Source organism: Pseudophryne corroboree, chromosome 3 (assembly GCF_028390025.1).
Source record: "Pseudophryne corroboree isolate aPseCor3 chromosome 3, aPseCor3.hap2, whole genome shotgun sequence".
NCBI classification, from domain to species: domain Eukaryota; kingdom Metazoa; phylum Chordata; class Amphibia; order Anura; family Myobatrachidae; genus Pseudophryne; species Pseudophryne corroboree.
Window position 1 is genome coordinate 695,906,114 of NC_086446.1, and position 25,640 is coordinate 695,931,753.

The window sequence follows — 25,640 nt, forward strand, 5'->3', positions numbered from 1 at the left end:
AGCCACAGCGTTCAGAGATGATATTTGGTACCTACAGCGTCTGAAACCCAGTCAACGGGTGTGTACACTCTGTTCAGATATAGGCCCTCATTCCGAGTTGATCGCTCGCTAGCTGTTTTTAGCAGCAGTGCAAACGCTAAGCCGCCACCCCCTGGGAGTGTATCTTAGCTTAGCAGAAGTGCGAACAAAAGGATCGCAGCGCTGCTACAAAAAAAATTGTGCAGTTTCAGAGTGGCTCGAAACTTACTCCTACCTAGCGATCACTGCAGACTGTTTAGTTCCTGTTTTGACGTCACAAACACGCCCTGCGTTCGACCAGCCACTCCCCCGTTTCTCCAGCCACTCCTGCGTTTTTATATGGCAAGCCTGCGTTTTTCAGCACACTCCCTGAAAACGGCCAGATACCACCCAGAAACACCAACTTCCTGTCAATCACACAACGATCAGCAGTGCGACTGAAAAGCGTCGCTAGACCTTGTGTGAAACTACGTCGGCTTTTGTGAAAGAACGACGCACGTGCGTACCGCGTTCCATACACATGCGCAGATGTGCCGATTTTTTTGCCTGATCGATGCGCTGCGAACAACGGCAGCTAGCGATCAACTCGGAATGACCGCCATAGTCGTTAAGACAGACAGAAATTTACTAATCATCGCTACCAGTCAGGAACTGTCCAAAGTACACCGCCGCCAGCTAGGAAATAAGTTATTGGGGGAGATGTACTAAGCCTGAAAAGTGATAAATATCACTGTGATAAAGCACCAGCCAATCGGCTCCTGACTGCCATGTTACAGGGTGTGTTTGAAAAATTACAGTTAGGAGCCGATTGGCTGGTACTTTATCACTGTGATATTTATCACTTTTCAGGCTTAGTACATCTGGCCTATTGTATGGTTCCTTTTTTGCTTTATTCAAGACCAGGCATAAATAGAGCAGGATTACAAAGTTGCTACATTGTTCTAGTTGCAGAACTGCTGTTACTGTTACCACGGAATACAATAACCGAGCCTGAGACATAGAATAACATTAAAAGGCTACTGTTTGAGGTATCTGGAGACTAGTGACCAGTGGTGCAAGTATGCGGGTACGCTCGGGTATGGAGTACCCTTAAGAATTTGGCAGCGAGTACGCAGTACCACCTGACACACTTTGCCATTACCACAATTATAATGTGTCACATAGCAACAAGACCTTGGTGCTTGGCAGCATGACGGCTCCTCCCACTTTGTCAGGGTTACTGGGAGTGCGACAGTGGCTATATTTTCCTGTTATAATGGAGGCACTACTATATATTGTTATTAAATTGGGATCATTACTATATATTTCTATTATATATAATAGAAGTATCACTATATATTTCTATTATACCAGAGGCATTACTATATTTTTTATCCTTGCCTCCAGATTCCCCCAAAAAAGGGGCTGTCGTGTGGCCACACTGCTAGTGTCATGTAGCCACTCCCACTAGCAGCATGTGGCCACGCCCCCTCACAACACATGGTCACGCCCATTTTTCAACACATGACCACTCAGTACCACTAAGAAAATATTTCTACTTGCATCACTGCTAGTGACTGAGCCTATAATCAAAGGAGTACAGTAATTCTCTAGTTAGGAATTCATTCTACTTTATTGGTAACACAACGTTAACATCACATGTGCACCAACGAGGTAATTAGAGTACTCAAACTGTAAGAGGACTACTGTAGGAAAAGCGTCTTTTTCCGCAGTACCGATAGATGTAGTAAGTTAGTGAACGTTTTTTTTTTATTGTATTGTATGTTTAACTGTCATAGTATGTGATAACAATAACCTTCCTTGTTCAGGTTTCATCAGTAAATGCCAGTAAGAAAACGCCGTCAAAGTTGTTCCAGTTTAATAAATAATTTATTGGAGGCACAATGTCAATTCATAAAGAGTTATTGTAATAGCTTGGATTAAACATGTATGTGAGCAGCCCCTCTCGTCACTCTGTGGGGATCGAAGATTGAGAAGCCTGTACAGTAAGAGTAATAACAACTCGGGGTCAGTTCACGAACAATATACTCACCCTTACTTTATGATACCGGCAACCTATCGGAGGGCAGAAATATCTGTTACATTTTTGGCGTCCACGAACAGGATATCTGTAAAATGTCGGCTCCACAGACTCCCGCATCGATGTCAGGCCGGAGGCTTCTGCCAACGTCCCCCAGAAGGGAAAATTTGACTACCACGACGGCATCACCTATAACCATGCTGTACTATTTTGGGGCCCCGTGGTTATCTACAAACTCTGGCTCAAGCACTCTTAAGGAGTTCAAGGACAAACTTTATTCTATGTTTCGGTTATACCCACTTAGTGAGAAACAACAAGTGGAGATTTTGATGGGGCAACTAAAAGGCTCCACATTACGTGAGGTGAAGGCCTGGGAGGATAAGGAAAAAGAGACGGCGGAGGATATTTTCCAAAAACTCGGGAGTAGATTTGATTCCAAAACTGTGGCGAATGTAAAAAGTCACCTTTATGCAAGGAAACAGCAACCCAATGAATCGCTGCAGGATTTTGCCCTGGGTCTGCAGGAGGCAATGAAGGCAGTTCAAATCCTCGATGCCCGCGAGATTGCATAGGCCAACGAGACCCTAATTAACTAATTTATAGAAGGAACCCAAGGTGAGGCAGTTCGATCCCAATTACGAATGTGGAAGTGTCAACAGCCGAATTGCTCATTTTCTGAGTTTAAGGAGGCAATCCTCCAAATCCTTGTGTTAAACCAAAGCAACGACACTGAGAACGAATCATCATCTGAAAAACTCGAAGAGGAGAGTCCCCATGAATATAAATCGTGTCCCAGGTTTGAAACCCCGATACAGAAGGGGGCCGTTTCACAGCAGGCCCAAGCCCCAGTGGGAACAGACCCTGTAAGTATGCTTAATTTGGCTCAGATGAATCAGCGAATAGATGTGTTAAGTAGAGAACAAGGTGATAACAGACAAAGAGAATGGCGCTAAGGGCGCAGTGGCCGGATCGACCTTGTTGGGACATACCCAGAGAGTCGGGCCGGCAGACCACTGATCAATTTGACCCCCAGGGGAGACTGATCTGCAGGAGTTGTCAGCAGATCGGACATGTTGAGCGAAACTGCCCTAATGCAAATTTAAACAGGGAGACCCCGAGGCAAGGGACCAACCCTCGGGAGAAGGCCCATTAACAGGTCCATCATCGCAGGAGTGAGTGCCCGCATCTGGAGATCCAAATCAATGGGATCAAAGTGGCAACTCTCCTAGATACAGGTTCTCAAGTGTCTACCATCCGTCTCACGGATTTTCTCCGCCATTGGGATGAAACCACTATAGTAACTCCACCAACTACCTGGCTACATCTACTGGCCAGCAACGGGCAACCAATCACATATCGAGGGTATTGGGAACCGGATATGAAGATAGGGAAGGCCAAGTTGTACAGACAAGGGTGCCGGGTCACTACTGCACCTAGTGCACATTTACCTCCGGTTATCTTGAGCATGAACATCCTGAAAAACTGCTCTGATGAGTTGGTGGAAGCTCTGCGAAGTAAAAAGTGAGGACTGTGGCTCCTAGAGAGCGGAGAGCCTTACAGCAGACAGTACGACTGCTTGAAAAGCAGAAGAGATTTGCCAACGTTCAGGGAGAGATCGGAAAGGCCCAGGTTACAGATCAACAGCCAGTCTTAAAACCCAAGTCCGAGCAGGTGGTGTGGTGTAAGACCAGGATAGGTCCCCTGGGTCGAGATTATGAGGCCTTGGTAGAATCCTGCGACCATGATGGACAACAGCCTTTCGCTGTGGCAAGAACGTTGGTGATCGTGGAACATGGAAGGGTACCTGTGTGTGTGCTCAACCCACATAACTACCCTATACGACTTTACAAGCACTATCTGGTAGCAAGGGTAAGCCAAGTTGACTTTCAGGACATCGTGGGACAGAGTGTGATCATGGCTCAAAGTGAGGCAGCAGCGGAGGAACCATTGGAAGATACCGGAACTCCATGGTGGGCCGAGGTACAGATCGCGATTAGGACACATCAGACGCCCAGAGAGAGGGGGTACTTCACGTGGTACAATGAAATGCTGCGGTTTTTAGTCAACACCCTTCTGATTTCGGCAAGGCGGAGAAAGTGTTTCATCGTATCCCTACGGGAACCACCCCTCCGATTAAAGAAAGGCATTGTCCTTTACCACCGGCTATGTACCAGCCTGTGCGAAACATGATTACCGAGATGAAGGAGGCTGGAGTCATTTGGGAGAGCCACAGTCAATTGGCGGTTCCAGTTGTGATCGTGAAGAAAAAAGATGGTAGCCTCCGTTTCTGCGTGGACTATCGCAAGTTAAATGCTGTAACTCATAAGGATGCTTACCCACTGCCACGAATCGAGGAATCCTTAACGGTCTTAAAGACAGCCACATATTTCTCAATGCTAGATCTTACCAGTGGGTACTGGCAGATTCAAATGGCCCCTGAAGATAAGGAAAAAACAGCTTTCACGACCCCAATGGGCTTATTTGAAAGGATGCCCTTTGGACTCTGCAATGCATCAGCCACATTCCAACGGGTCATGGAACATTGTCTTGGACATCATAATTTTGAGACCGTGTTATATCTTGACGTTGTCATCATCTTTTCGAAAAGTTATTAGGATCACTTACGGCACTTGGAGGAAATCTTCAAGCTACTGACCAAGGCTGGACTGAAACTCAAACCGCCAAATGCCATTTGCTTAAACCAAAAGTCCGGTACCTTGGTCATGTTGTCAGTGCTGAAGGAGTGATGCCTAACCCGGAAAAAAACAACCTCGTGCAGGGTTGGCCGATACCCCGAACAGTTCAAGACGTCCAAAGTTTCCTGGGATTCGTTGGTTATTACAGGAGCTTCATTGAGCAGTTTGCCAAAGTGACCGCTCCGTTGCATGAACTCCTAAGGGGCAGATCCGGTGTTGAAAAAAGGGGCTCGTCTTCAGTTGATTGGGGAGAAGAACACCAAAGAGCCTTTGATCAACTGAAAGTCGCGTTGACAGAAGCTCTGTTATTTGCTTATCCAGACTATGACAAACCTTTCGAAGTGTACACCGATGCCAGTCACCGTGGATTGGGAGCTGCCTTGTCCCAGAGGCAGAACGGACGTGAACGAGTTACCGCCTATGCTTTATGGCCTTTGCAGGACTAAGCAGAACAGCGAAAACTACAGCACCTTTAAGCTGGAATTGTTAGCTCTTGTCTGGGCCATCACAGAAAAATGTAAGGACTACTTGGCCGCCACCCCATTAATTATCATGACGGATAACAATCCTTTAGCTCATCTGTCTACTGCTCGACTGGGAGCCCTAGAACAGAGATGGGTATCCCACCTTGCCAACTTCAGTTATACGGTCTCTTACAGAAGTGGAAAATCAAACGGCAATGCCGATGCCCTGTCCTGTTTACCAACTGCAGATGTTGCGGAAGAGGGGAAAGATGTTGATAAAGACATCGAGACTCAAGTGTTTAAATTCCAAGGAATAGGGAGAACTGCCACTTCTGATCCATGGATCCGCAGGTTGCGGATTTCTCATGCAACCCCACCCCCATTGACTGGTCAAGAATCCAACAGCAAAGCCCCATGTTGAGGGAACTCATGGCTCTACTACAACAGAAACGTCGAATGAACAAAGTTCAACGAGCCGAAGCCGATCCAGAGCTGGTAAAATGGTTGAGACACCATGATCGGCTCCAGCTGAAACTATGTCTTCTAGAACTAATTAGCATAGACCCGGGCACCCATCAGATGGTTACTCAAGTTGTTGTCCCAAGAGATCAGGCCAGTCTCCTGTTAGAAGCCTATCCTGGCAGGTCTGAGCATTTCGGCATGCAGAAGATGGAGGCAGTATTAACAAAGAGATACTACTGGATCGGCATGAGAGAAGACATCGAGGGGTGGTGCCGAGACTGTTTGTCGTGCAGCCTCAAGCGACATCCCGATAGTAATCAGAAAGATGTATTACATCTGATTAAAAGTCAATATCCCTTGCAGATTGTCGCTCTGGACCACGTGAAACTTGAACCCAGCAACAGCGGGTATCAATATGCCTTGACTATGACTGACCATTATAGTAAATTCCTGGTGGTGGTACCAGCTAAAGGCCTTACCGCGAAGACCACCGCTGAGCTTTTTCTAAAACACTTTGCCAGACCCTATGGATACCTAGATTGCATTCTGACTGACCAAGGCCCTGCCTTCGAGTCACAACTTTTCCATGACCTTTGCTATTACTATGGCTGTTGGAAATTGAGAACCACTGTCTACCACCTGCAGGGGAACAGACTATGTGAGCGGGCTAATCAGACTATTATTGGAGTGTTAAGAAGTCTATCAAGGGAGGGGCCGGCCAAGTGGCCGACTCTATTACCCAAGCTCACCTACCAATATAATAATACAGGACACTGCTCCACAGGATTTACCCCTTACTACCTCATGTTCAACCATCCGGGTAAATTGCCCCAAGACCTGGAGCTGACACACCCAGTGGCTTATACTGACAATCCTAAAACGGACTGGGTTCATGAACACCAACGGATGATCGAAGCAGCCCATGCCATTGTGGAGAAAAGAGTGGAGATGGTACACCAGCGTCAGGAGAGGAATTATAACGCACATATCCGGTCTGTGCCTCTAAACGTGGGAGATCTGATCTGGAGGAGACGGAATCATCGCTGTAGTAAATTGGATCCTATGTGGGAAATCCGCCCTTATGTGGTAGTCAGAGTGCCGGACAGTGAGCGATATACTTATGAGACTCGCTGCGATCCGGAGGGAACAGTCAGTATCGTGGCCTGTGATGAAATCAAACTTTGTACTGCAAAAATCTCTGGGAATAGACAAGACGTGTCTGAAGCAGATGAGCCGGAAACCTCCGAATCCATACCCTTACATGATCCCGTTGAACTCTTGCTCTTTATGGGTAATCAGTGTCACATAAACCAGTGAAACGTGTATTCCCGGATTCAGATGTAGAAAGACCAATAGAAGGTGACAAAGTCCCTTACAGTACAGATGACAAAACCGAATGTGATATACCTGCCCTACAAGTCAGGACGTCAGAACACACTAACAGAGGTATCTTATCTTTGAGGTATCGGGAGTAAAGGAGTACAGAATGCTCATCTATTGACCTTGTCTAACCTGCTGGGTGTGAAATGAAAAGGAAAAATGCTGTACCCCTTAGTTACTAATGTTAAAGTGGTATTGAACGTGTAACTGAAGTTGCACCACATGTTATGTATCTGAGTTCGGACTAGGTCCCCTCAGTTAACTGATTAATCGGATGTGAAATGCGTTATGGGAAAGGTAAAATAATGTGTGAGGACACGCATATTTAAAGTAGGGAAGAATGTAGTACCCTGCTAAGTCTCCTACGTCCATATTAAATAATTCATAATTTTGGCCTAATTAAGAAAAGTTGATACATATACACAAATGCCCTCACCGAGGGATATTAGAGTATTCTGTTAAATTGCTCCTATAGAGAGAGGTGGTGGTTGTTGTCCCCCTCACAGAGAGGAGTTGGAACTAGTCGCCTGTATGCCAGCTTAAGGACTGTTACCCTGCCAACCCATAAGTGGGGTGATGGCACGAGACTACAGTGGTGTGGGCCAGCTCGCAAAAAACCTGACTGGCGGGACTGATCTGGGCATCCTGGAGGAGCCTATGAGTAGAGTGTTGAAGAGAGCGTTTGGCAGTTGCCGGAGATGGAGGGGAGAGGAAAGGCACTGCGGCTCAGAAACCCTGCGAAAAGAAGTGCGACACACCTGATGCTGTGGGGTCCTGAACCGGAGAGTCAGACTGAGAGAGGACTCTTGTTCCCGGTGAAGCGCGACTGGTGTGAAAACAGTGGCGGTGAGTGGCAGCAGGCTCCAGCACCAGGGACTGTCACTGGGCGGAGCGGAAGAGGTGGCTCTGAGTGTCTGAAGCCTTTGTGAGCGGTGTGGAGGTGGCGCTGCCTGACACCCCGGAGGTAGCGGCTTTCAGCGGTGAGTGACGTCGGGTTGTGGGCCTAACCAGAGCATTCAACAGTAGGAGTGGTTGGCACCTCTTGAAGTAAGCTGGCCCCAGGAGGTGTCCTCAGGTAGGAGTGATAGCGGGAGGTGTGGCTGGAGCACACCGTCAGGTACCCAATATTGGATCCTTTCGGCAGTAATTAATGAAAGGTTATCCACCTATCTGCAAAGCGTCCCCACCAGAGTTAGGGATATAGCATCACTCTATATACAGCTTACCACTGATTCTTGCATATTGTTGACTGTGTCTTCGTGGAAACATTGATCCTATATTCTGTTAGAAACTATAGTCGCTATAACTAGTCAGCACGCTTCAGCTACCAGGCAGAGAGTAAAGGAGCAATGTACTAAAGTCCACCTAACACACCATGCCCTGTGGCCACCTAGATAATTAGACACAGCGTACAGAGAGGATATTTGGAACCTGCAGCGTCTGAAACCCAGTCAACGGGTGTGTACACTCTGTTCAGATATAGTCGTTAAGACAGTCAGACCGAAATTTACTAATCATCGCTAACAGGCAGGAACTGTCCAAAGTACACCGCCGCCAGCTAGGAAATAAGTTATTGTATGGTTCCTTTTTTGCTTTATTCAAGACCAGGCATAAATAGAGCAGGATTACAAAGTTGCTACATTGTTCTAGTTGCAGAACTGCTGTTACTGTTACCACGGAATACAATAACCGAGCCTGAGACATAGAATAACTTTAAAAGGCTACTGTTTGAGGTTTTTGGAGACTAGTGACTGAGCCTATAATTAAAGGAGTACAGTAATTCTCTAGTTAGGAATTCATTCTACTTTATTGGTACCACAACGTTAACATCACATGTGCACCAACGAGGTAATTAGAGTACTCAGACTGTAAGAGGACTACTGTAGGGAAAGCTTCTTTTTCCGCAGTACCGATAGTAAGTTAGTGAGCGTTTTTTTTAATTGTATTGTATGTTTAACTGTCATAGTATGTGATAACAATAACCATCCTTGTTCAGGTTTCGTCGGTAAATGCCAGTAAGAAAATGCCGTCAAAGTTGTTCCAGTTTAATAAATAATTTATTGGAGTCACAATGTCAATTCATTAAGAGTTATTGTAATAGCTTGGGTTAAACGTGTATGTGAGCAGCCCCTCTCATCACTCTGTGGGGATCGAAGATTGAGAAGCTTGTACAGTAAGAGAAATAACAACTCTGGGTCAGTTCACGAACAATATACTCACCCCTAGTTTATGATACCGGCAACCTACCGGAGGACAAAAATATTTGTTAAAAAATTCTCACTCAAACTCCGAAAATAAACCATGAATGTCACAATTTCTACATCTCGTGCGGAGTGTAGAAAGTGTGACTTTTAAAGGATGATGAATTTGCCTGAGAGTGAAATAAGATGTGACTATATATATCATTTCTCACCAGACCCTGCACATAATTATCACACAGCATTTCTGCTGGTTATTACGCTTGTTTCACTATGACAATGATGTTGTTTGTTCTGAATAATCACAAAGGCACAGAGTAAACATTAATTCAAAGAAACATTACAGTTCACAGCGATATCTTTCAGAGGATTTACCTTAAGTTGGTGCCTGCTTTCTATTTTTATGGGATATCCAGCTCCCATGCATTCTGTAAACCAAGATATATCCAGAATGTGACATGTAATTGACTCTGACAGCTTTTTAGACTGTATCCACTCCAGCACTTCATCCCCAGAATTGTTCTCAGCCACAATGTGAGTGACAGAATCTCTGAAACAAAGCAGTCATGTTAATCAGAACTTTTTCACAATATAGGGCCTTATTCAGGTCAAATCCGGTGCAACCGCAATTTCAGCGATGAGGTACGTGCGCTCGCGCAGTTCCCGTCCTGCGTGTGTGCATGCAGTTAATGCAATTGGGTCACACTCACTGCGAAGGCCTCTGATTGACAGGCAGAGGCGTTCACGGGGCAGAAGAGGGGCGTAAGTTGACTGTTGCTGGAGCTTCCCTAGTTTCTGCGACCATGCACTAATTGTGGTGTGATCACAATTAGAGCGTAGTTGTAGTTGGTGGGCGGCTGGTAGCATGCTGCGCGGCCTTGCCCTGCGATTGGCGGCCCCCAGCATGCGAAAATAGGATTGCAGATTCTGCTAAAAAGCAGAATCTGCAATCCTTACTGAATAGGGTCCATAATGCATATGGTCCAAGAAGCAGAGGCATAACTTGGGTTTTTGGCACCCAGGGCAAGATGAAAAGCGGCGCCCCCTCCCCACACACACATAAAAAAAAAATTTCTATAAAAGCATGATAGAAATCTTATATAGATACATAATCTAGTGTTCCCACTAGATTGGGGCTGGGCAGGGCTTCCTTGAGTGTGTGTTCCCAAAAAGGGGCATGGCTGACCAGGGAGGGGGGATGGCTTCACGCTTTTTAAATAAATAAGAAAGCCCTGGGGCTCTTTTTTATTTCTTAAGCAAGGCATGGGGAATTTTCTTTTTTCTTATTTAAGCAAGAAGCGGCCCCAGGGTTGCTTTTTAGAAATTATAAACATGCTACACGGTAGTAGTACCCCATTACACCACACAGTAGTAGTACCCTATGTAGACGTTACACCACAGAGTAGTAGTGCCCATTATACACATTATGCCAAACAGTAGTAATGCCCATTACACATGCCCCACCGTAGTAGTACCCATTATATACATACCATACCATAGTAGTATCCATTATGCCACACAGTAGTACCCATTATACACATCATGCCACATGGTAGTAGTACCCCATACACACGTTACACCACACAGTAGTAGTACGTCATGTACAGGGTGCGCCACAGAGTAGTAGTGCACATTATACACAATATGCCACACAGTAGTAATACCAATTATACACATTATGCCAAAGCAGTAGTAGTGTCCCTTATGCCACTCCGTAGTAGTACCCATTATACACATGCCACACCATAGTAGTATCCATTTTCCACACAGCAGTAGTACCCATTATACACATCATGCCACATGTGAGTATTACCCCATACACACGTTATGCCCATGTGCACATTATGCCACAGAGTAGTAGTGCCTATTATACACATTATGCCACAAGTAGTAGCGCCCAATTATGCCACACGGTAAAAGTACAGGCCCACCATCCACCTTAAGGTCCTTAACGTAGATGAGACTGGAGACAGACAGAGACAGTCAAAACAATTATTCTCATCTGTGCACAGCAGAGTTTACTTACAGCTGCCCTGCAGGGCCAGGCTCCTTAGAGTAGATGGACATTGCAATATAAAATCCTAGGGAAGCAGACAGAGCAGTTGAGATGAGAGCCCTCGGGTTGTCCTACTCCTCAGTCTCTGAGTCCTTCTCACTGCGGCCCCCAGTTTGGCGCACTTGTCATGCCATCCATCAGCGCCGCTCTTGCGCCAGCCATGCATATTATGTTTGGGATTTTGAAACCTATGATGGCTTCCCGTCAACCCGCCCACCCAATGACGCTATCTCCGTCTGCATCCCGAATCCCTGCCCTATCCTGCTCCTATTGGCCAGGAGGATGCTACCTCCCGCCTTCTTATAAAATCCCTTCTCTTATTGGCTCAGCGATGTTTACCCATACCCACGCACCCAGGGATGGTTCTAGGTGTTCTGCGCCTCCCTGCAAACTATACATTTATACACTGGGGAGAGGCAGTAGGTAACAGGCAGTAGGTAACGCTTAGGAGAGGCAGTAGGTAACAGCCATATGTGACACTAGGGAGAGGCAGAGGGTGATGCTAGTGAGAGGCAGTGGGTGACGCTGTGGAGAGGCAGAGGGTGACTCTGGGGGAGAGGCAGTGGGTGACGCTGGCAAGAGGCAGTGGGTGACTCTGGGGAGAGGCAGTGGGAGATGTTGGGGAGAGGCAGTGGGAGATGCTGGGGAGAGGCAGTGGGTGACGCTGGGGAGAGGCAGTGGGTGACGCTGGGGAGAGGCAGTGGGTGACGCTGGGGAGAGGCATTGAGAGATGCTGGGGAGTGGCAGTGGGTGACAGCAGTAGGTGATGCTGTGGAGAGGTGGCAGCAGTGGGTGACGCTGGGGAACATAGTACAGTAAGGGGCAATATAATAGTGATTAGTGTGCACCTGTGAGTGGGGGAAATCAGGGGCACACACGGGGGGTGGGTGGGTTCTGAGTATCCAAAAAGAAAAAACTTGCCAGCTGATCAATCGCCACAGTGGCACCATGGTTTTTTTCCCCCCTGTGAGCACAGGAACTCCGACAGGAGGTCACTGAAGGGAGATGCCATGCATAAGTGTATGGGGCCCTTAACACAGTGACAGAACACGGGGGAGGGGTGACAGTGGCTGGGAACCCACCTTTAAAAATCTTGTGGTTGCCCTTGGTCACCCACAATCGCAAGAGTGTTGTGCTCCTATGAGCAGGGGGAGGGGGGTATTGTGCATACAGAAGCAGGGGGGGGGGGGATTGGACGCTGTGCACCTATGAGCAGCAGGGGGAGGGGGGACATTGTGCATACAGAAGCAGGGGGGAGACACGCTGTGCACCTATGAGCAGCAGGGGGAGTGGGAGAAGTTGTGCATACAGAAGCGCGGGGGGGGGGCGCTGTGCACCTATGAGCAGCAGGGGGAGGGGGGCCGTTGTGCATATAGGAGTGACGACGCGTGCACCTAGCAACAGAGGAGGTCATTCTGACCCAATCGCATGCTGCAGTTTTTCGCAGCTGTGCGATCGGGTCAAAACTGCACATGCGTCAGCGCATGCCAGACGGACGATGGCTGACGGCCGTCGTTGCCTAGTGATCGCCTCTGCCTGATTGACAGTCAGAGGCGGGAGGGGGCGGCACAGCGGCGTTTGGCAATCCTTTTTTGAGCGCAGCGTGGCCAACGCAGGCGTGGCTGGATAGTGCAGGGGGACGGGCACAGCGGCTGCGTGATGTCACATGTAGCCGCTGCGACCCTGGCAGCGACAAGTAACTCCTGGCCAACCGCAGGAGCTGCGCTGGCTGGGAGTTACTCTACAAGTACAAAAACATCGCTGCTGTGTGATGCTTTTGTACTTGTGCGGTGGGGCCGGGCCAGACATGCGGGGTGGACTAGCCCTGTGCTGGGCGTCCCCCCGCATGTCTGTGTCAGTGATCATAGCTGTGCTAAATTTAGCACAGCTACTATCAGGTCGGAATGACCCCCAGAGTGGACAACAGTGGAGCAGGGATGACCCTCTCTAGCTCTGCGCATCACTCCCTGCATTGCTCACCTAGCTGAACGCTTAGCGCTGGTCCTGCATGCACCCGTGTAGACACTCCTCTGTGTAGTACATTCCCGTGCCTGGCGGAGCCCACTCTGCTGGGCCTGACACAGTGCCCTGGGCACATGCCCTGCTTGCCCCACCCTTGTTACGCCTCTTCCAAGAAGAGAAACCCTTTATTTGGGGGCTCAGCAATTTTGTAGAATATTACTTTCCTAGGAATCACTGACATCATTGAGGAACAGTCTGACTAATATTCATGAAGCCTGACTAGTACAATTCATGAGGCCAAGCATATTCATGAGGTACTAGTTCATAAAATTCTTTCTTCTTGGAACCCCCCCGTGTGTGTGTGTGTGTGTGTGTGTGTGTATATATACATGTATATATACATATATATATATATATATATATATATATATATGTCTGTGCACAAATAAGGATGCACTCACCAGACTTCTCCAGGGTGAAATTGATAGATTTTAATCCAGACAGCACATACTCACAAACAGAAGGTCAACGTTTCGGCTCACAGCAGAGCCTTTGTCAAGACCAGATTACCAGGTTGCCATCTCCCTAGCACTGCTCTGAATAGTGAAACCATATATACCCTTGGTGCAGCCACACCCCCCAATCATCCAATTAGCAGCATGAACAAACAGGCCATCATTAAGCTAATATCAGCCAGCTGTCACAGGATAAGGCCAAATACATATACACAGCACAAACCAGACACACACATAAATTGATTTTAAAACAACTCATTGTGGCCACACAAGGAGTCTAACATCGTGTGTGGAATGCATGCCGGTACAGTGACACGCACGGCACTTCCTGTGAGCCGCGCATCACTTCCCGTCCGGCGTTGCCAAGTAACGGCGCCGTGAGTAAAGCAGACCACATTAGCTTATGTAAACCACATCGGAGTGAACAACCAAAGTATCCACTACAGATCCTCATATAGGCCAGATACATAATCAGGATAAATCAATCGATTACCTAGCAACCTGTGGTATTTGAGCTGCCACAGGGATTTCTATACCGCATCACTTCCGGTCGCTTGTAGCCAGGCATCAAATACCCAGTTGCTAACACAAATTACGTTAACCTCAGATTGAAAAAACATTGTGCATAAATGTACACGGCTGTTGAACTCCCCCAATATATAGCAAACATACGTAAGGGTCAGCAAGAACCAACCCTATCCCCTTACTACCAAAGTAAATAGGAATGTCACAATCGATAGTATGATTAACAGGCGGGCTGCACCTATAGCACACAGGCACCCATCAGAATAGTCATCAGGGCATTGCAAGTATATACATTTAAAAATGACTAAACATAGTGCTAAACATAGATCCCCAAAACCTATAAAAAACCACAAGGAAAAATCGCATCACGAGATGCACATAAACCTAGTGGAGTACATATAAACTCAATCAAAAAAACAAAAAACACAAAAGGATCAGAGGACATGACTGATAGATCACTCAAAAAGCTGAACACCCCTGCACTGTCACAAAAAATAATGAAACATAAAAATATAAAAAATTAGCAAAAATCAGACTGGCATCAGCCTCAGACGATGCCAAATCACAAAAACATGTGCAATGGGTTCTGTTCATTGAGTCCTTTCGGTGACATTGTCCCCAAGAAATGGATCCAATATGCCTCGCGTTTTAGTAACAACTTGTTCCTGTCCCCTCCCCTGGCAAGAGGAGGCACCCAGTCAATTATCATGGACCGCATGGTGGAAAGTTGGTGCTTGAATTGCAAGAAATGTGCTGCCACCGGTTTGTCAGTCTTACCGGTCGAGTAAGCCAAATGAATCGAGGACCGATCCTGGTTCATCCTTTCACGAAAAAGGTACGTATCGTCTTACCAACATACATCTTGCCACAGGGACACGTCAGGTAGTATACAACATGGTCCGTAGTACAGACCAGATGATGTCTCAGCTTGATTTTGGTCCCATACAGTGGATGATTGAAAAACTGTCCAGTAACCATGGACCGGCATGTGGTGCACTGCAAGCATTTGTAGCACCCTGGTCTTTTACCAAGCCATTGTCAACCGCTTGAGCTAACGGCACTCATGGTTGGTCTGAGAAGAATATCCTTCAAATTCTGGCCACGCTGTGTACTGAATAAGGGAGGCTTTGGACCAATGGACTTAAACCTGGGGTAAGAGCAAACAATTGGCCAATTGTCCGTGACAGTTTTCTGTATAGACTTTAGGTTTGTGCTGCAACTGGTCTTAAAGATCAGACGGTTAGACTCTCTTGGTTGTTTAGATGAATTACCACCTTTGGCGTGGATTGCACGTACCTTAGCAAGGCATTTCAGCACATTACTTCTTTTGTATCCACGACTCACAAACCGGTCAACACAATCCTGTAACTGTATCTCTGCTCGACCTGCATCAGAGTTGTTCCTAAGGACTCTAAGTAACTGCGAAACATGTAAGTTCGATTTGAGCTTGTCTGGATGATGACTTGTGGCCCACAATAGCATGTTTCGGTCAGTTGGCTTTTGCTATAAGGTGTATTCTAAAGCAGGTGGTCGACTCAAAACCGTCACATCCAAAAAATCAATTGTAGAATTATTAATGTTTGCAGTAAATCTAATCGGGGTGTTCAGATCATTGAGTGCATCCACCATGGCATAAAATGACTCAGTGGTGCCACTCCATATCATAAAGAGATCGTCAATATATCTTCTATAGTAAACCATCTGTTCCCCATACCTAGGAAGAATATATTCATTCTCATATTTAGCCATGTACATGTTGTACAATTGATTTTTTGGATGTGACGGTTTTGCGTCGACCACCTGCTTTAGAATACACCTTATACCGAAAGCCAACTGACCGAAACATGCTATTGTGGGCCAGAAGTCATCATCCAGACAAGCTCAAATCGAACTTGACTCCATATTATGTACTGCTTTCCAGCATGTCTGGATTACTGAGGATGTTTATGATTTTTTGACTGTTGAATTTCCGGTGTGTCCAGTAATTTATACCCTCCCGAAAGTCCACAAGTCCTTGAGCAAACCTCCTGGACGTCCCATCACCTCCGCACGTTGCTCACTTTTCCAACCGTTGGCGGTGTTTGTAGACTATTTTTTACAACCTTGTGTTTAGAGTATGAAGAGCTATTTACGGGACACGGGTGACTTTCTGGAGGGTCTAAATTCATTGGACTGTATTTCAGCTGGGTACCAACTAGCAACTCTTGATGTTAACTCGTTGCATACCGTCATTCCCCATGATGAAGGATTAATGGCAGTACGTGAAGCACTTCTAGCAGGCCATTATGAAGGACCTCCCATTGAATTCATATTGGATCTTATTAGACTAGTATTGTCACATAACCACTTCCAATATCACGGGGAGTATTTTATCCAGCGCACTGGGACAGCGATGGGGTCGAATTTGGCCCCAGGGTTTGCTAACCTGTACATGGCTAAATATGAGAATGAATATATTCTTCCTAGGTATTGGGAACAGATGGTTTACTATAGAAGATATATTGACAATCTCTTTATGATATGGAGTGGCACCACTGAGTCATTTTATGCCATGGTGGATGCACTCAATGATCTGAACACCCCGATTAGATTTACTGCAAACATTAATAATTCTACAATTGATTTTTTGGATGTGACGGTTTTGAGTCGACCACCTGCTTTAGAATACACCTTATATCGAAAGCCAACTGACCGAAACATGCTATTGTGGGATACAAGTCATCATCCAGACAAGCTCAAATCGAACTTACCTGTTTCGCAGTTACTTAGAACCCTTAGGAACAACTCTGATGCAGGTCGAGCAGAGATACAGTTACAGGATTGTGTTGACCGGTTTGTGAGTCGTGGATACAAAAGAAGTAATGTGCTGAAATGCCTTGCTAAGGCACGTGCGATCCACGACAAAGGTGGTAATTCATCTAAACAACCAAGAGAGTCTAACCGTCTGATCTTTAAGACCAGTTGCAGCACCAACCTTAAGTCTATACAGAAAACTGTCACAGACAATTGGCCAATTGTTTGCTCTGACCCCAGGTTTAAGTCCATTGGTCCAAAGCCTCCCTTATTCAGTATACAACGTGGCCAGAATTTGAAGGATATTCTTCTCAGACCAACCATGAGTGCCGTTAGCTCAAGAGGTGGACAATGGCTTGGTAAAAGACCAGGGTGCTACAAATGTTTGCAGTGCACCACATGCCGGTCCATGGTTACTGGACAGTTTTTCAATCATCCACTGTATGGGACCAAAATCAAGCTGAGACATCATCTGGTCTGTACTACGGACCATGTTGTATACTACCTGACGTGTCCCTGTGGCAAGATGTATGTTGGTAAGACGATACGTACCTTTCGTGAAAGGATGAACCAGCATCGGTCCTCGATTCATTTGGCTTACTCGACCGGTAAGACTGACAAACCGGTGGCAGCACATTTCTTGCAATTCAAGCACCAACTTTCCACCATGCGGTCCATGATAATTGACTGGGTGCCTCCTCTTGCCAGGGGAGGGGACAGGAACAAGTTGTTACTAAAACGCGAGGCATATTGGATCCATTTCTTGGGGACAATGTCACCGAAAGGACTCAATGAACAGAACCCATTGCACATGTTTTTTGTGATTTGGCATAGTCTGAGGCTGATGCCAGTATGATTTTTGCTAATTTTTCATGATATTTTTATGTTTCATTATTTTTTGTGACAGTGCAGGGGTGTTCAGCTCTTTGAGTGATCTATCAGTCATATCCTCTGATCCTTTTGTTTTTTGTTTTTTTTTATTGAGTTTATATGTACTCCACTAGGTTTATGTGCATCTCGTGATGCGATTTTTCCTTGTGGTTTTTTATAGGTTTTGGGGTTCTATGTTTAGCACTATGTTTAGTCATTTTTAAATGTATATACTTGCAATGCCCCTATGACTATTCTGATGGGTGCCTGTGTGCTATTGGTGCAGCACACCTGTTAATCATACTATCGATTGTGACATTCCTGTTTACTTTGGTAGTAAGGGGATAGGGTTGGTTCTTGCTGACCCTTACGTATGTTTGCTATATATTGGGGGAGTTCAACAGCCGTGTACATTTATGCACAATGTTTTTTCAATCTGAGGTTAACGTAATTTGTGTTAGCAACTGGGTATTTGTTGCCTGACTACAAGCGACCGGAAGTGATGCGGTATAGAAATCCCTGTGGCAGCTCAAATACCACAGGTTGCTAGGTAATCGATTGATTTATCCTGATTATGTATCTGGCCTATATGAGGATCTGTAGTGGATACTTTGGTTGTTCACTCCGATGTGGTTTACATAAGCTAATGTGGTCTGCTTTACTCACGGCGCCGTTACTTGGCAACGCCGGACGGGAAGTGATGCGCGGCTCACAGGAAGTGCCGTGCGTGTCACTGTACCGGCGTGCATTCCACACACGATGTTAGACTCCTTGTGTGGCCACAATGAGTTGTTTTAAAATCAATTTATGTGTGTGTCTGGTTTGTGCTGTGTATATGTATTTGGCCTTATCCTGTGACAGCTGGCTGATATTAGCTTAATGATGGCCTGTTTGTTCATGCTGCTAATTGGATGATTGGGGGGTGTGGCTGCACCAAGGGTATATATGGTTTCACTATTCAGAGCAGTGCTAGGGAGATGGCAACCTGGTAATCTGGTCTTGACAAAAGCTCTGCTGTGAGCCGAAACGTTGACCTTCTGTTTGTGAGTATGTGCTGTCTGGATTAAAATCTATAAATTTCACCCTGGAGAAGTCTGGTGAGTGCATCCTTATTTGTGCACATGTATCGTGGAACTTTGTTCTGATAGGACCTGTTCCTGGATTTTGCACCCCAGCAACTGTGATTATTAACGACATGTGAGTGCGGCTCTTCTACAATGGCAGTGGCGTAAGTTTGTCACAGTTGCCCGGAGGCAAGTTCATACCAGTTGCCCCCCCCCCCCACTTATATTTAGATAAGTGTGTGTGTGTGTGTGTGTGTGTGTGTGTGTGCGTGTGTGTGTGTGTGTGTGTGTGTGTGTGTGGAGAGTGTTCTGAATTTTTTTTTATATACTGTTTATATACATTTCATTGTCTTTTATTTTAAATCACACATTTCTTAGCAGTTATACCCAGGATCAGAACCCACTGACAGCAGACACTTTACTGATGGAGCTATTTGCTCCAGTACAGGAAGTATGAGAATTTTAACTACGGTATATGAAGCTATGTGTAATTGTCAGAGAAGTAACTTCATATAGTGAAAAGATAGCGGCAGCCATCGATTAACTTACTTCAATGGTGTCACAGAATGGGGGGAGAAGAGCCCCCTTCAGAGCAGGAGCCTGGCGGCAGATGACTCCGTGCCTCCCAGAGTTCTGCCTCTGTACAATGGATATATATATATATATTAGAGATGAGCGGGTTCGGTTTCTCTGAATCCGAACCCGCACGAACTTCATGTTTTTTTTCACGGGTCCGAGCGACTCGGATCTTCCCGCCTTGCTCGGTTAACCCGAGCGCGCCCGAACGTCATCATGACGCTGTCGGATTCTCGCGAGACTCGGATTCTATATAAGGAGCCGCGCGTCGCCGCCATTTTCACACGTGCATTGAGATTGATAGGGAGAGGACGTGGCTGGCGTCCTCTCCATTTAGATTAGGAGAGAGAGATTGACCTGAGGCTGATACTGTAGAAGAGAGTGCAGAGTTTAGTGACTGACCACAGTGACCACCAGCAGTGCAGTTGTTTTATTTAATATATCCGTTCTCTGCCTGAAAAAAACGGTACACACAGTGACTCAGTCACATACCATATCTGTGTGCACTGCTCAGCCCAGTGTGCTGCATGCCTGCATCATCTATGTATATATTATATATCTGACTGTGCTCAGCTCACACAGCTTATAATTGTGGGGGAGACTGGGGAGCACTGCAGTGCCAGTTATAGGTTATAGCAGGAGCCAGGAGTACAAGACAGTCACATACCATATCTGTGTGCACTGCTCAGCCCAGTGTGCTGCATCATCTATGTATATATTATATATCTGACTGTGCTCAGCTCACACAGCTTATAATTGTGGGGGAGACTGGGGAGCACTGCAGTGCCAGTTATAGGTTATAGCAGGAGCCAGGAGTACATATTATATTAAAATTAAACAGTGCACACTTTTGCTGCAGGAGTGCCACTGCCAGTGTGACTGACCAGTGACCTGACCACACTGACCACCAGTATAGTTAGTAGTATACTATATTGTGATTGCCTGAAAAAGTTAAACACTCGTCGTGTGACTTCACTTGTGTGGTGTTTTTTTTTTTATTCTATAAAAAACTCATTCTGCTGACAGACAGTGTCCAGCAGGTCCGTCATTATATAATATATATACCTGTCCGGCTGCAGTAGTGATATATATATTTTTTTTATATCATTATTTATCATCCAGTCGCAGCAGACACAGTACGGTAGTTCACGGCTGTAGCTACTTCTGTGTCGGCACTCGGCAGTCCATCCATAATTGTATACCACCTACCCGTGGTTTTTTTTTCTTTCTTCTTTATACATACATACTACGACATCTCTTTATCAACCAGTCTATATTAGCAGCAGACACAGTACAGTACGGTAGTTCACGGCTGTGGCTACCTCTGTGTCGGCACTCGGCAGTCCGTCCATAATTGTATACCACCTAACCGTGGTTTTTTTTTCTTTCTTCTTTATACATACATACTACGACATCTCTTTATCAACCAGTCTATATTAGCAGCAGACACAGTACAGTACGGTAGTTCACGGCTGTGGCTACCTCTGTGTCGGCACTCGGCAGTCCGTCCATAATTGTATACCACCTAACCGTGGTTTTTTTTTCTTTCTTCTTCATACATACATACTACGACATCTCTTTATCAACCAGTCTATATTAGCAGCAGACACAGTACAGTACGGTAGTTCACGGCTGTGGCTACCTCTGTGTCGGCACTCGGCAGTCCGTCCATAATTGTATACCACCTAACCGTGGTTTTTTTTTCTTTCTTCTTTATACATACATACTACGACATCTCTTTATCAACCAGTCTATATTAGCAGCAGACACAGTACAGTACGGTAGTTCACGGCTGTGGCTACCTCTGTGTCGGCACTCGGCAGTCCGTCCATAATTGTATACCACCTACCCGTGGTTTCTTTTTCTTTCTTCTTCATACATACATACTACGACATCTCTTTATCAACCAGTCTATATTAGCAGCAGACACAGTACAGTACGGTAGTTCACGGCTGTGGCTACCTCTGTGTCGGCACTCGGCAGTCCGTCCATAATTGTATACCACCTAACCGTGGTTTTTTTTTCTTTCTTCTTCATACATACATACTACGACATCTCTTTATCAACCAGTCTATATTAGCAGCAGACACAGTACAGTACGGTAGTTCACGGCTGTGGCTACCTCTGTGTCGGCACTCGGCAGTCCGTCCATAATTGTATACTAGTATCCATCCATCTCCATTGTTTACCTGAGGTGCCTTTTAGTTGTGCCTATTAAAATATGGAGAACAAAAATGTTGAGGTTCCAAAATTAGGGAAAGATCAAGATCCACTTCCACCTCGTGCTGAAGCTGCTGCCACTAGTCATGGCCGAGACGATGAAATGCCAGCAACGTCGTCTGCCAAGGCCGATGCCCAATGTCATAGTACAGAGCATGTCAAATCCAAAACACCAAATATCAGTAAAAAAAGGACTCCAAAACCTAAAATAAAATTGTCGGAGGAGAAGCGTAAACTTGCCAATATGCCATTTACCACACGGAGTGGCAAGGAACGGCTGAGGCCCTGGCCTATGTTCATGGCTAGTGGTTCAGCTTCACATGAGGATGGAAGCACTCAGCCTCTCGCTAGAAAAATGAAAAGACTCAAGCTGGCAAAAGCACAGCAAAGAACTGTGCATTCTTCGAAATCCCAAATCCACAAGGAGAGTCCAATTGTGTCGGTTGCGATGCCTGACCTTCCCAACACTGGACGTGAAGAGCATGCGCCTTCCACCATTTGCACGCCCCCTGCAAGTGCTGGAAGGAGCACCCGCAGTCCAGTTCCTGATAGTCAGATTGAAGATGTCAGTGTTGAAGTACACCAGGATGAGGAGGATATGGGTGTTGCTGGCGCTGGGGAGGAAATTGACCAGGAGGATTCTGATGGTGAGGTGGTTTGTTTAAGTCAGGCACCCGGGGAGACACCTGTTGTCGGTGGGAGGAATATGGCCGTTGACATGCCAGGTGAAAATACCAAAAAAATCAGCTCTTCGGTGTGGAGGTATTTCAACAGAAATGCGGACAACAGGTGTCAAGCCGTGTGTTCCCTTTGTCAAGCTGTAATAAGTAGGGGTAAGGACGTTAACCACCTCGGAACATCCTCCCTTATACGTCACCTGCAGCGCATTCATAATAAGACAGTGACAAGTTCAAAAACTTTGGGTGACAGCGGAAGCAGTCCACTGACCAGTAAATCCCTTCCTCTTGTAACCAAGCTCACGCAAACCACCCCACCAACTCCCTCAGTGTCAATTTCCTCCTTCCCCAGGAATGCCAATAGTCCTGCAGGCCATGTCACTGGCAATTCTGACGATTCCTCTCCTGCCTGGGATTCCTCCGATGCATCCTTGCGTGTAACGCCTACTGCTGCTGGCGCTGCTGTTGTTGCTGCTGGGAGTCGATGGTCATCCCAGAGGGGAAGTCGTAAGACCACTTTTACTACTTCCACCAAGCAATTGACTGTCCAACAGTCCTTTGCGAGGAAGATGAAATATCACAGCAGTCATCCTACTGCAAAGCGGATAACTGAGGCCTTGGCATCCTGGGTGGTGAGAACCGTGGTTCCGGTATCCATCATTACTGCAGAGCCAACTAGAGACTTGTTGGAGGTACTGTGTCCCCGGTACCAAATACCATCTAGGTTCCATTTCTCTAGGCAGGCGATACCGAAAATTTACACAGACCTCAGAAAAAGAGTCACCAGTGTCCTAAAAAATGCAGCTGTACCCAATGTCCACTTAACCACGGACATGTGGACAAGTGGAGCAGGGCAGGGTCAGGACTATATGACTGTGACAGCCCACTGGGTAGATGTATGGACTCCCGCCGCAAGAACAGCAGCGGCGGCACCAGTAGCAGCATCTCGCAAACGCCAACTCTTTCCTAGGCAGGCTACGCTTTGTATCACCGGTTTCCAGAATACGCACACAGCTGAAAACCTCTTACGGCAACTGAGGAAGATCATCGCGGAATGGCTTACCCCAATTGGACTCTCCTGTGGATTTGTGGCATCGGACAACGCCAGCAATATTGTGTGTGCATTAAATATGGGCAAATTCCAGCACGTCCCATGTTTTGCACATACCTTGAATTTGGTGGTGCAGAATTATTTAAAAAACGAGAGGGGCGTGCAAGAGATGCTGTCGGTGGCCAGAAGAATTGCGGGACACTTTCGGCGTACAGGCACCACGTACAGAAGACTGGAGCACCACCAAAAACTACTGAACCTGCCATCATCTGAAGCAAGAAGTGGTAACGAGGTGGAATTCAACCCTCTATATGCTTCAGAGGTTGGAGGAGCAGCAAAAGGCCATTCAAGCCTATACAATTGAGCACGATATAGGAGGTGGAATGCACCTGTCTCAAGCGCAGTGGAGAATGATTTCAACGTTGTGCAAGGTTCTGATGCCCTTTGAATTTGCCACACGTGAAGTCAGTTCAGACACTGCCAGCCTGAGTCAGGTCATTCCCCTCATCAGGCTTTTGCAGAAGAAGCTGGAGACATTGAAGGAGGAGCTAACACGGAGCGATTCCGCTAGGCATGTGGGACTTGTGGATGGAGCCCTTAATTCGCTTAACAAGGATTCACGGGTGGTCAATCTGTTGAAATCAGAGCACTACATTTTGGCCACCGTGCTCGATCCTAGATTTAAAGCCTACCTTGGATCTCTCTTTCCGGCAGACACAAGTCTGCTGGGGTTGAAAGACCTGCTGGTGAGAAAATTGTCAAGTCAAGCGGAACGCGACCTGTCAACATCTCCTCCTTCACATTCTCCCGCAACTGGGGGTGCGAGGAAAAGGCTCAGAATTCCGAGCCCACCCACTGGCGGTGATGCAGGGCAGTCTGGAGCGACTGCTGATGCTGACATCTGGTCCGGACTGAAGGACCTGACAACGATTACGGACATGTCGTCTACTGTCACTGCATATGATTCTCTCACCATTGAAAGAATGGTGGAGGATTATATGAGTGACCGCATCGAAGTAGGCACGTCACACAGTCCATACTTATACTGGCAGGAAAAAGAGGCAATTTGGAGGCCATTGCACAAACTGGCTTTATTCTACCTAAGTTGCCCTCCCACAAGTGTGTACTCCGAAAGAGTGTTTAGTGCCGCCGCTCACCTTGTCAGCAATCGGCGTACGAGGTTACATCCAGAAAATGTGGAGAAGATGATGTTCATTAAAATGAATTATAATCAATTCCTCCGCGGAGACATTGACCAGCAGCAATTGCCTCCACAAAGTACACAGGGAGCTGAGATGGTGGATTCCAGTGGGGACGAATTGATAATCTGTGAGGAGGGGGATGTACACGGTGATATATCGGAGGGTGATGATGAGGTGGACATCTTGCCTCTGTAGAGCCAGTTTGTGCAAGGAGAGATTAATTGCTTCTTTTTTGGGGGGGGTCCAAACCAACCCGTCATATCAGTCACAGTCGTGTGGCAGACCCTGTCACTGAAATGATGGGTTGGTTAAAGTGTGCATGTCCTGTTTTGTTTATACAACATAAGGGTGGGTGGGAGGGCCCAAGGACAATTCCATCTTGCACCTCTTTTTTCTTTTATTTTTCTTTGCGTCATGTGCTGTTTGGGGAGGTTTTTTTGGAAGGGACATCCTGCGTGACACTGCAGTGCCACTCCTAAATGGGCCCGGTGTTTGTGTCGGCCACTAGGGTCGCTAATCTTACTCACACAGTCAGCTACCTCATTGCGCCTCTTTTTTTCTTTGCGTCATGTGCTGATTGGGGAGGGTTTTTTGGAAGGGACATCCTGCGTGACACTGCAGTGCCACTCCTAAATGGGCCCGGTGTTTGTGTCGGCCACTAGGGTCGCTAATCTTACTCACACAGTCAGCTACCTCATTGCGCCTCTTTTTTTCTTTGCGTCATGTGCTGATTGGGGAGGGTTTTTTGGATGGGACATCCTGCGTGACACTGCAGTGCCACTCCTAAATGGGCCCGGTGTTTGTGTCGGCCACTAGGGTCGCTAATCTTACTCACACAGTCAGCTACCTCATTGCGCCTCTTTTTTTCTTTGCGTCATGTGCTGATTGGGG

At 46.6% G+C, this 25,640-nt stretch overlaps 1 protein-coding gene across 1 annotated transcript in view; it reads right to left on the reverse strand.

Moving 5' to 3' along the window:
* Positions 1–25,640, reverse strand: part of DNTT (DNA nucleotidylexotransferase) — a 1,050,501-nt gene that overhangs the window by 1,000,648 nt on the left and 24,213 nt on the right. The window contains exon 2 of the mRNA XM_063962018.1: positions 9,614–9,788. Within this exon, the coding sequence (XP_063818088.1) occupies positions 9,614–9,788 (175 nt within the window). The remainder of the gene's footprint in view (positions 1–9,613; positions 9,789–25,640) is intronic.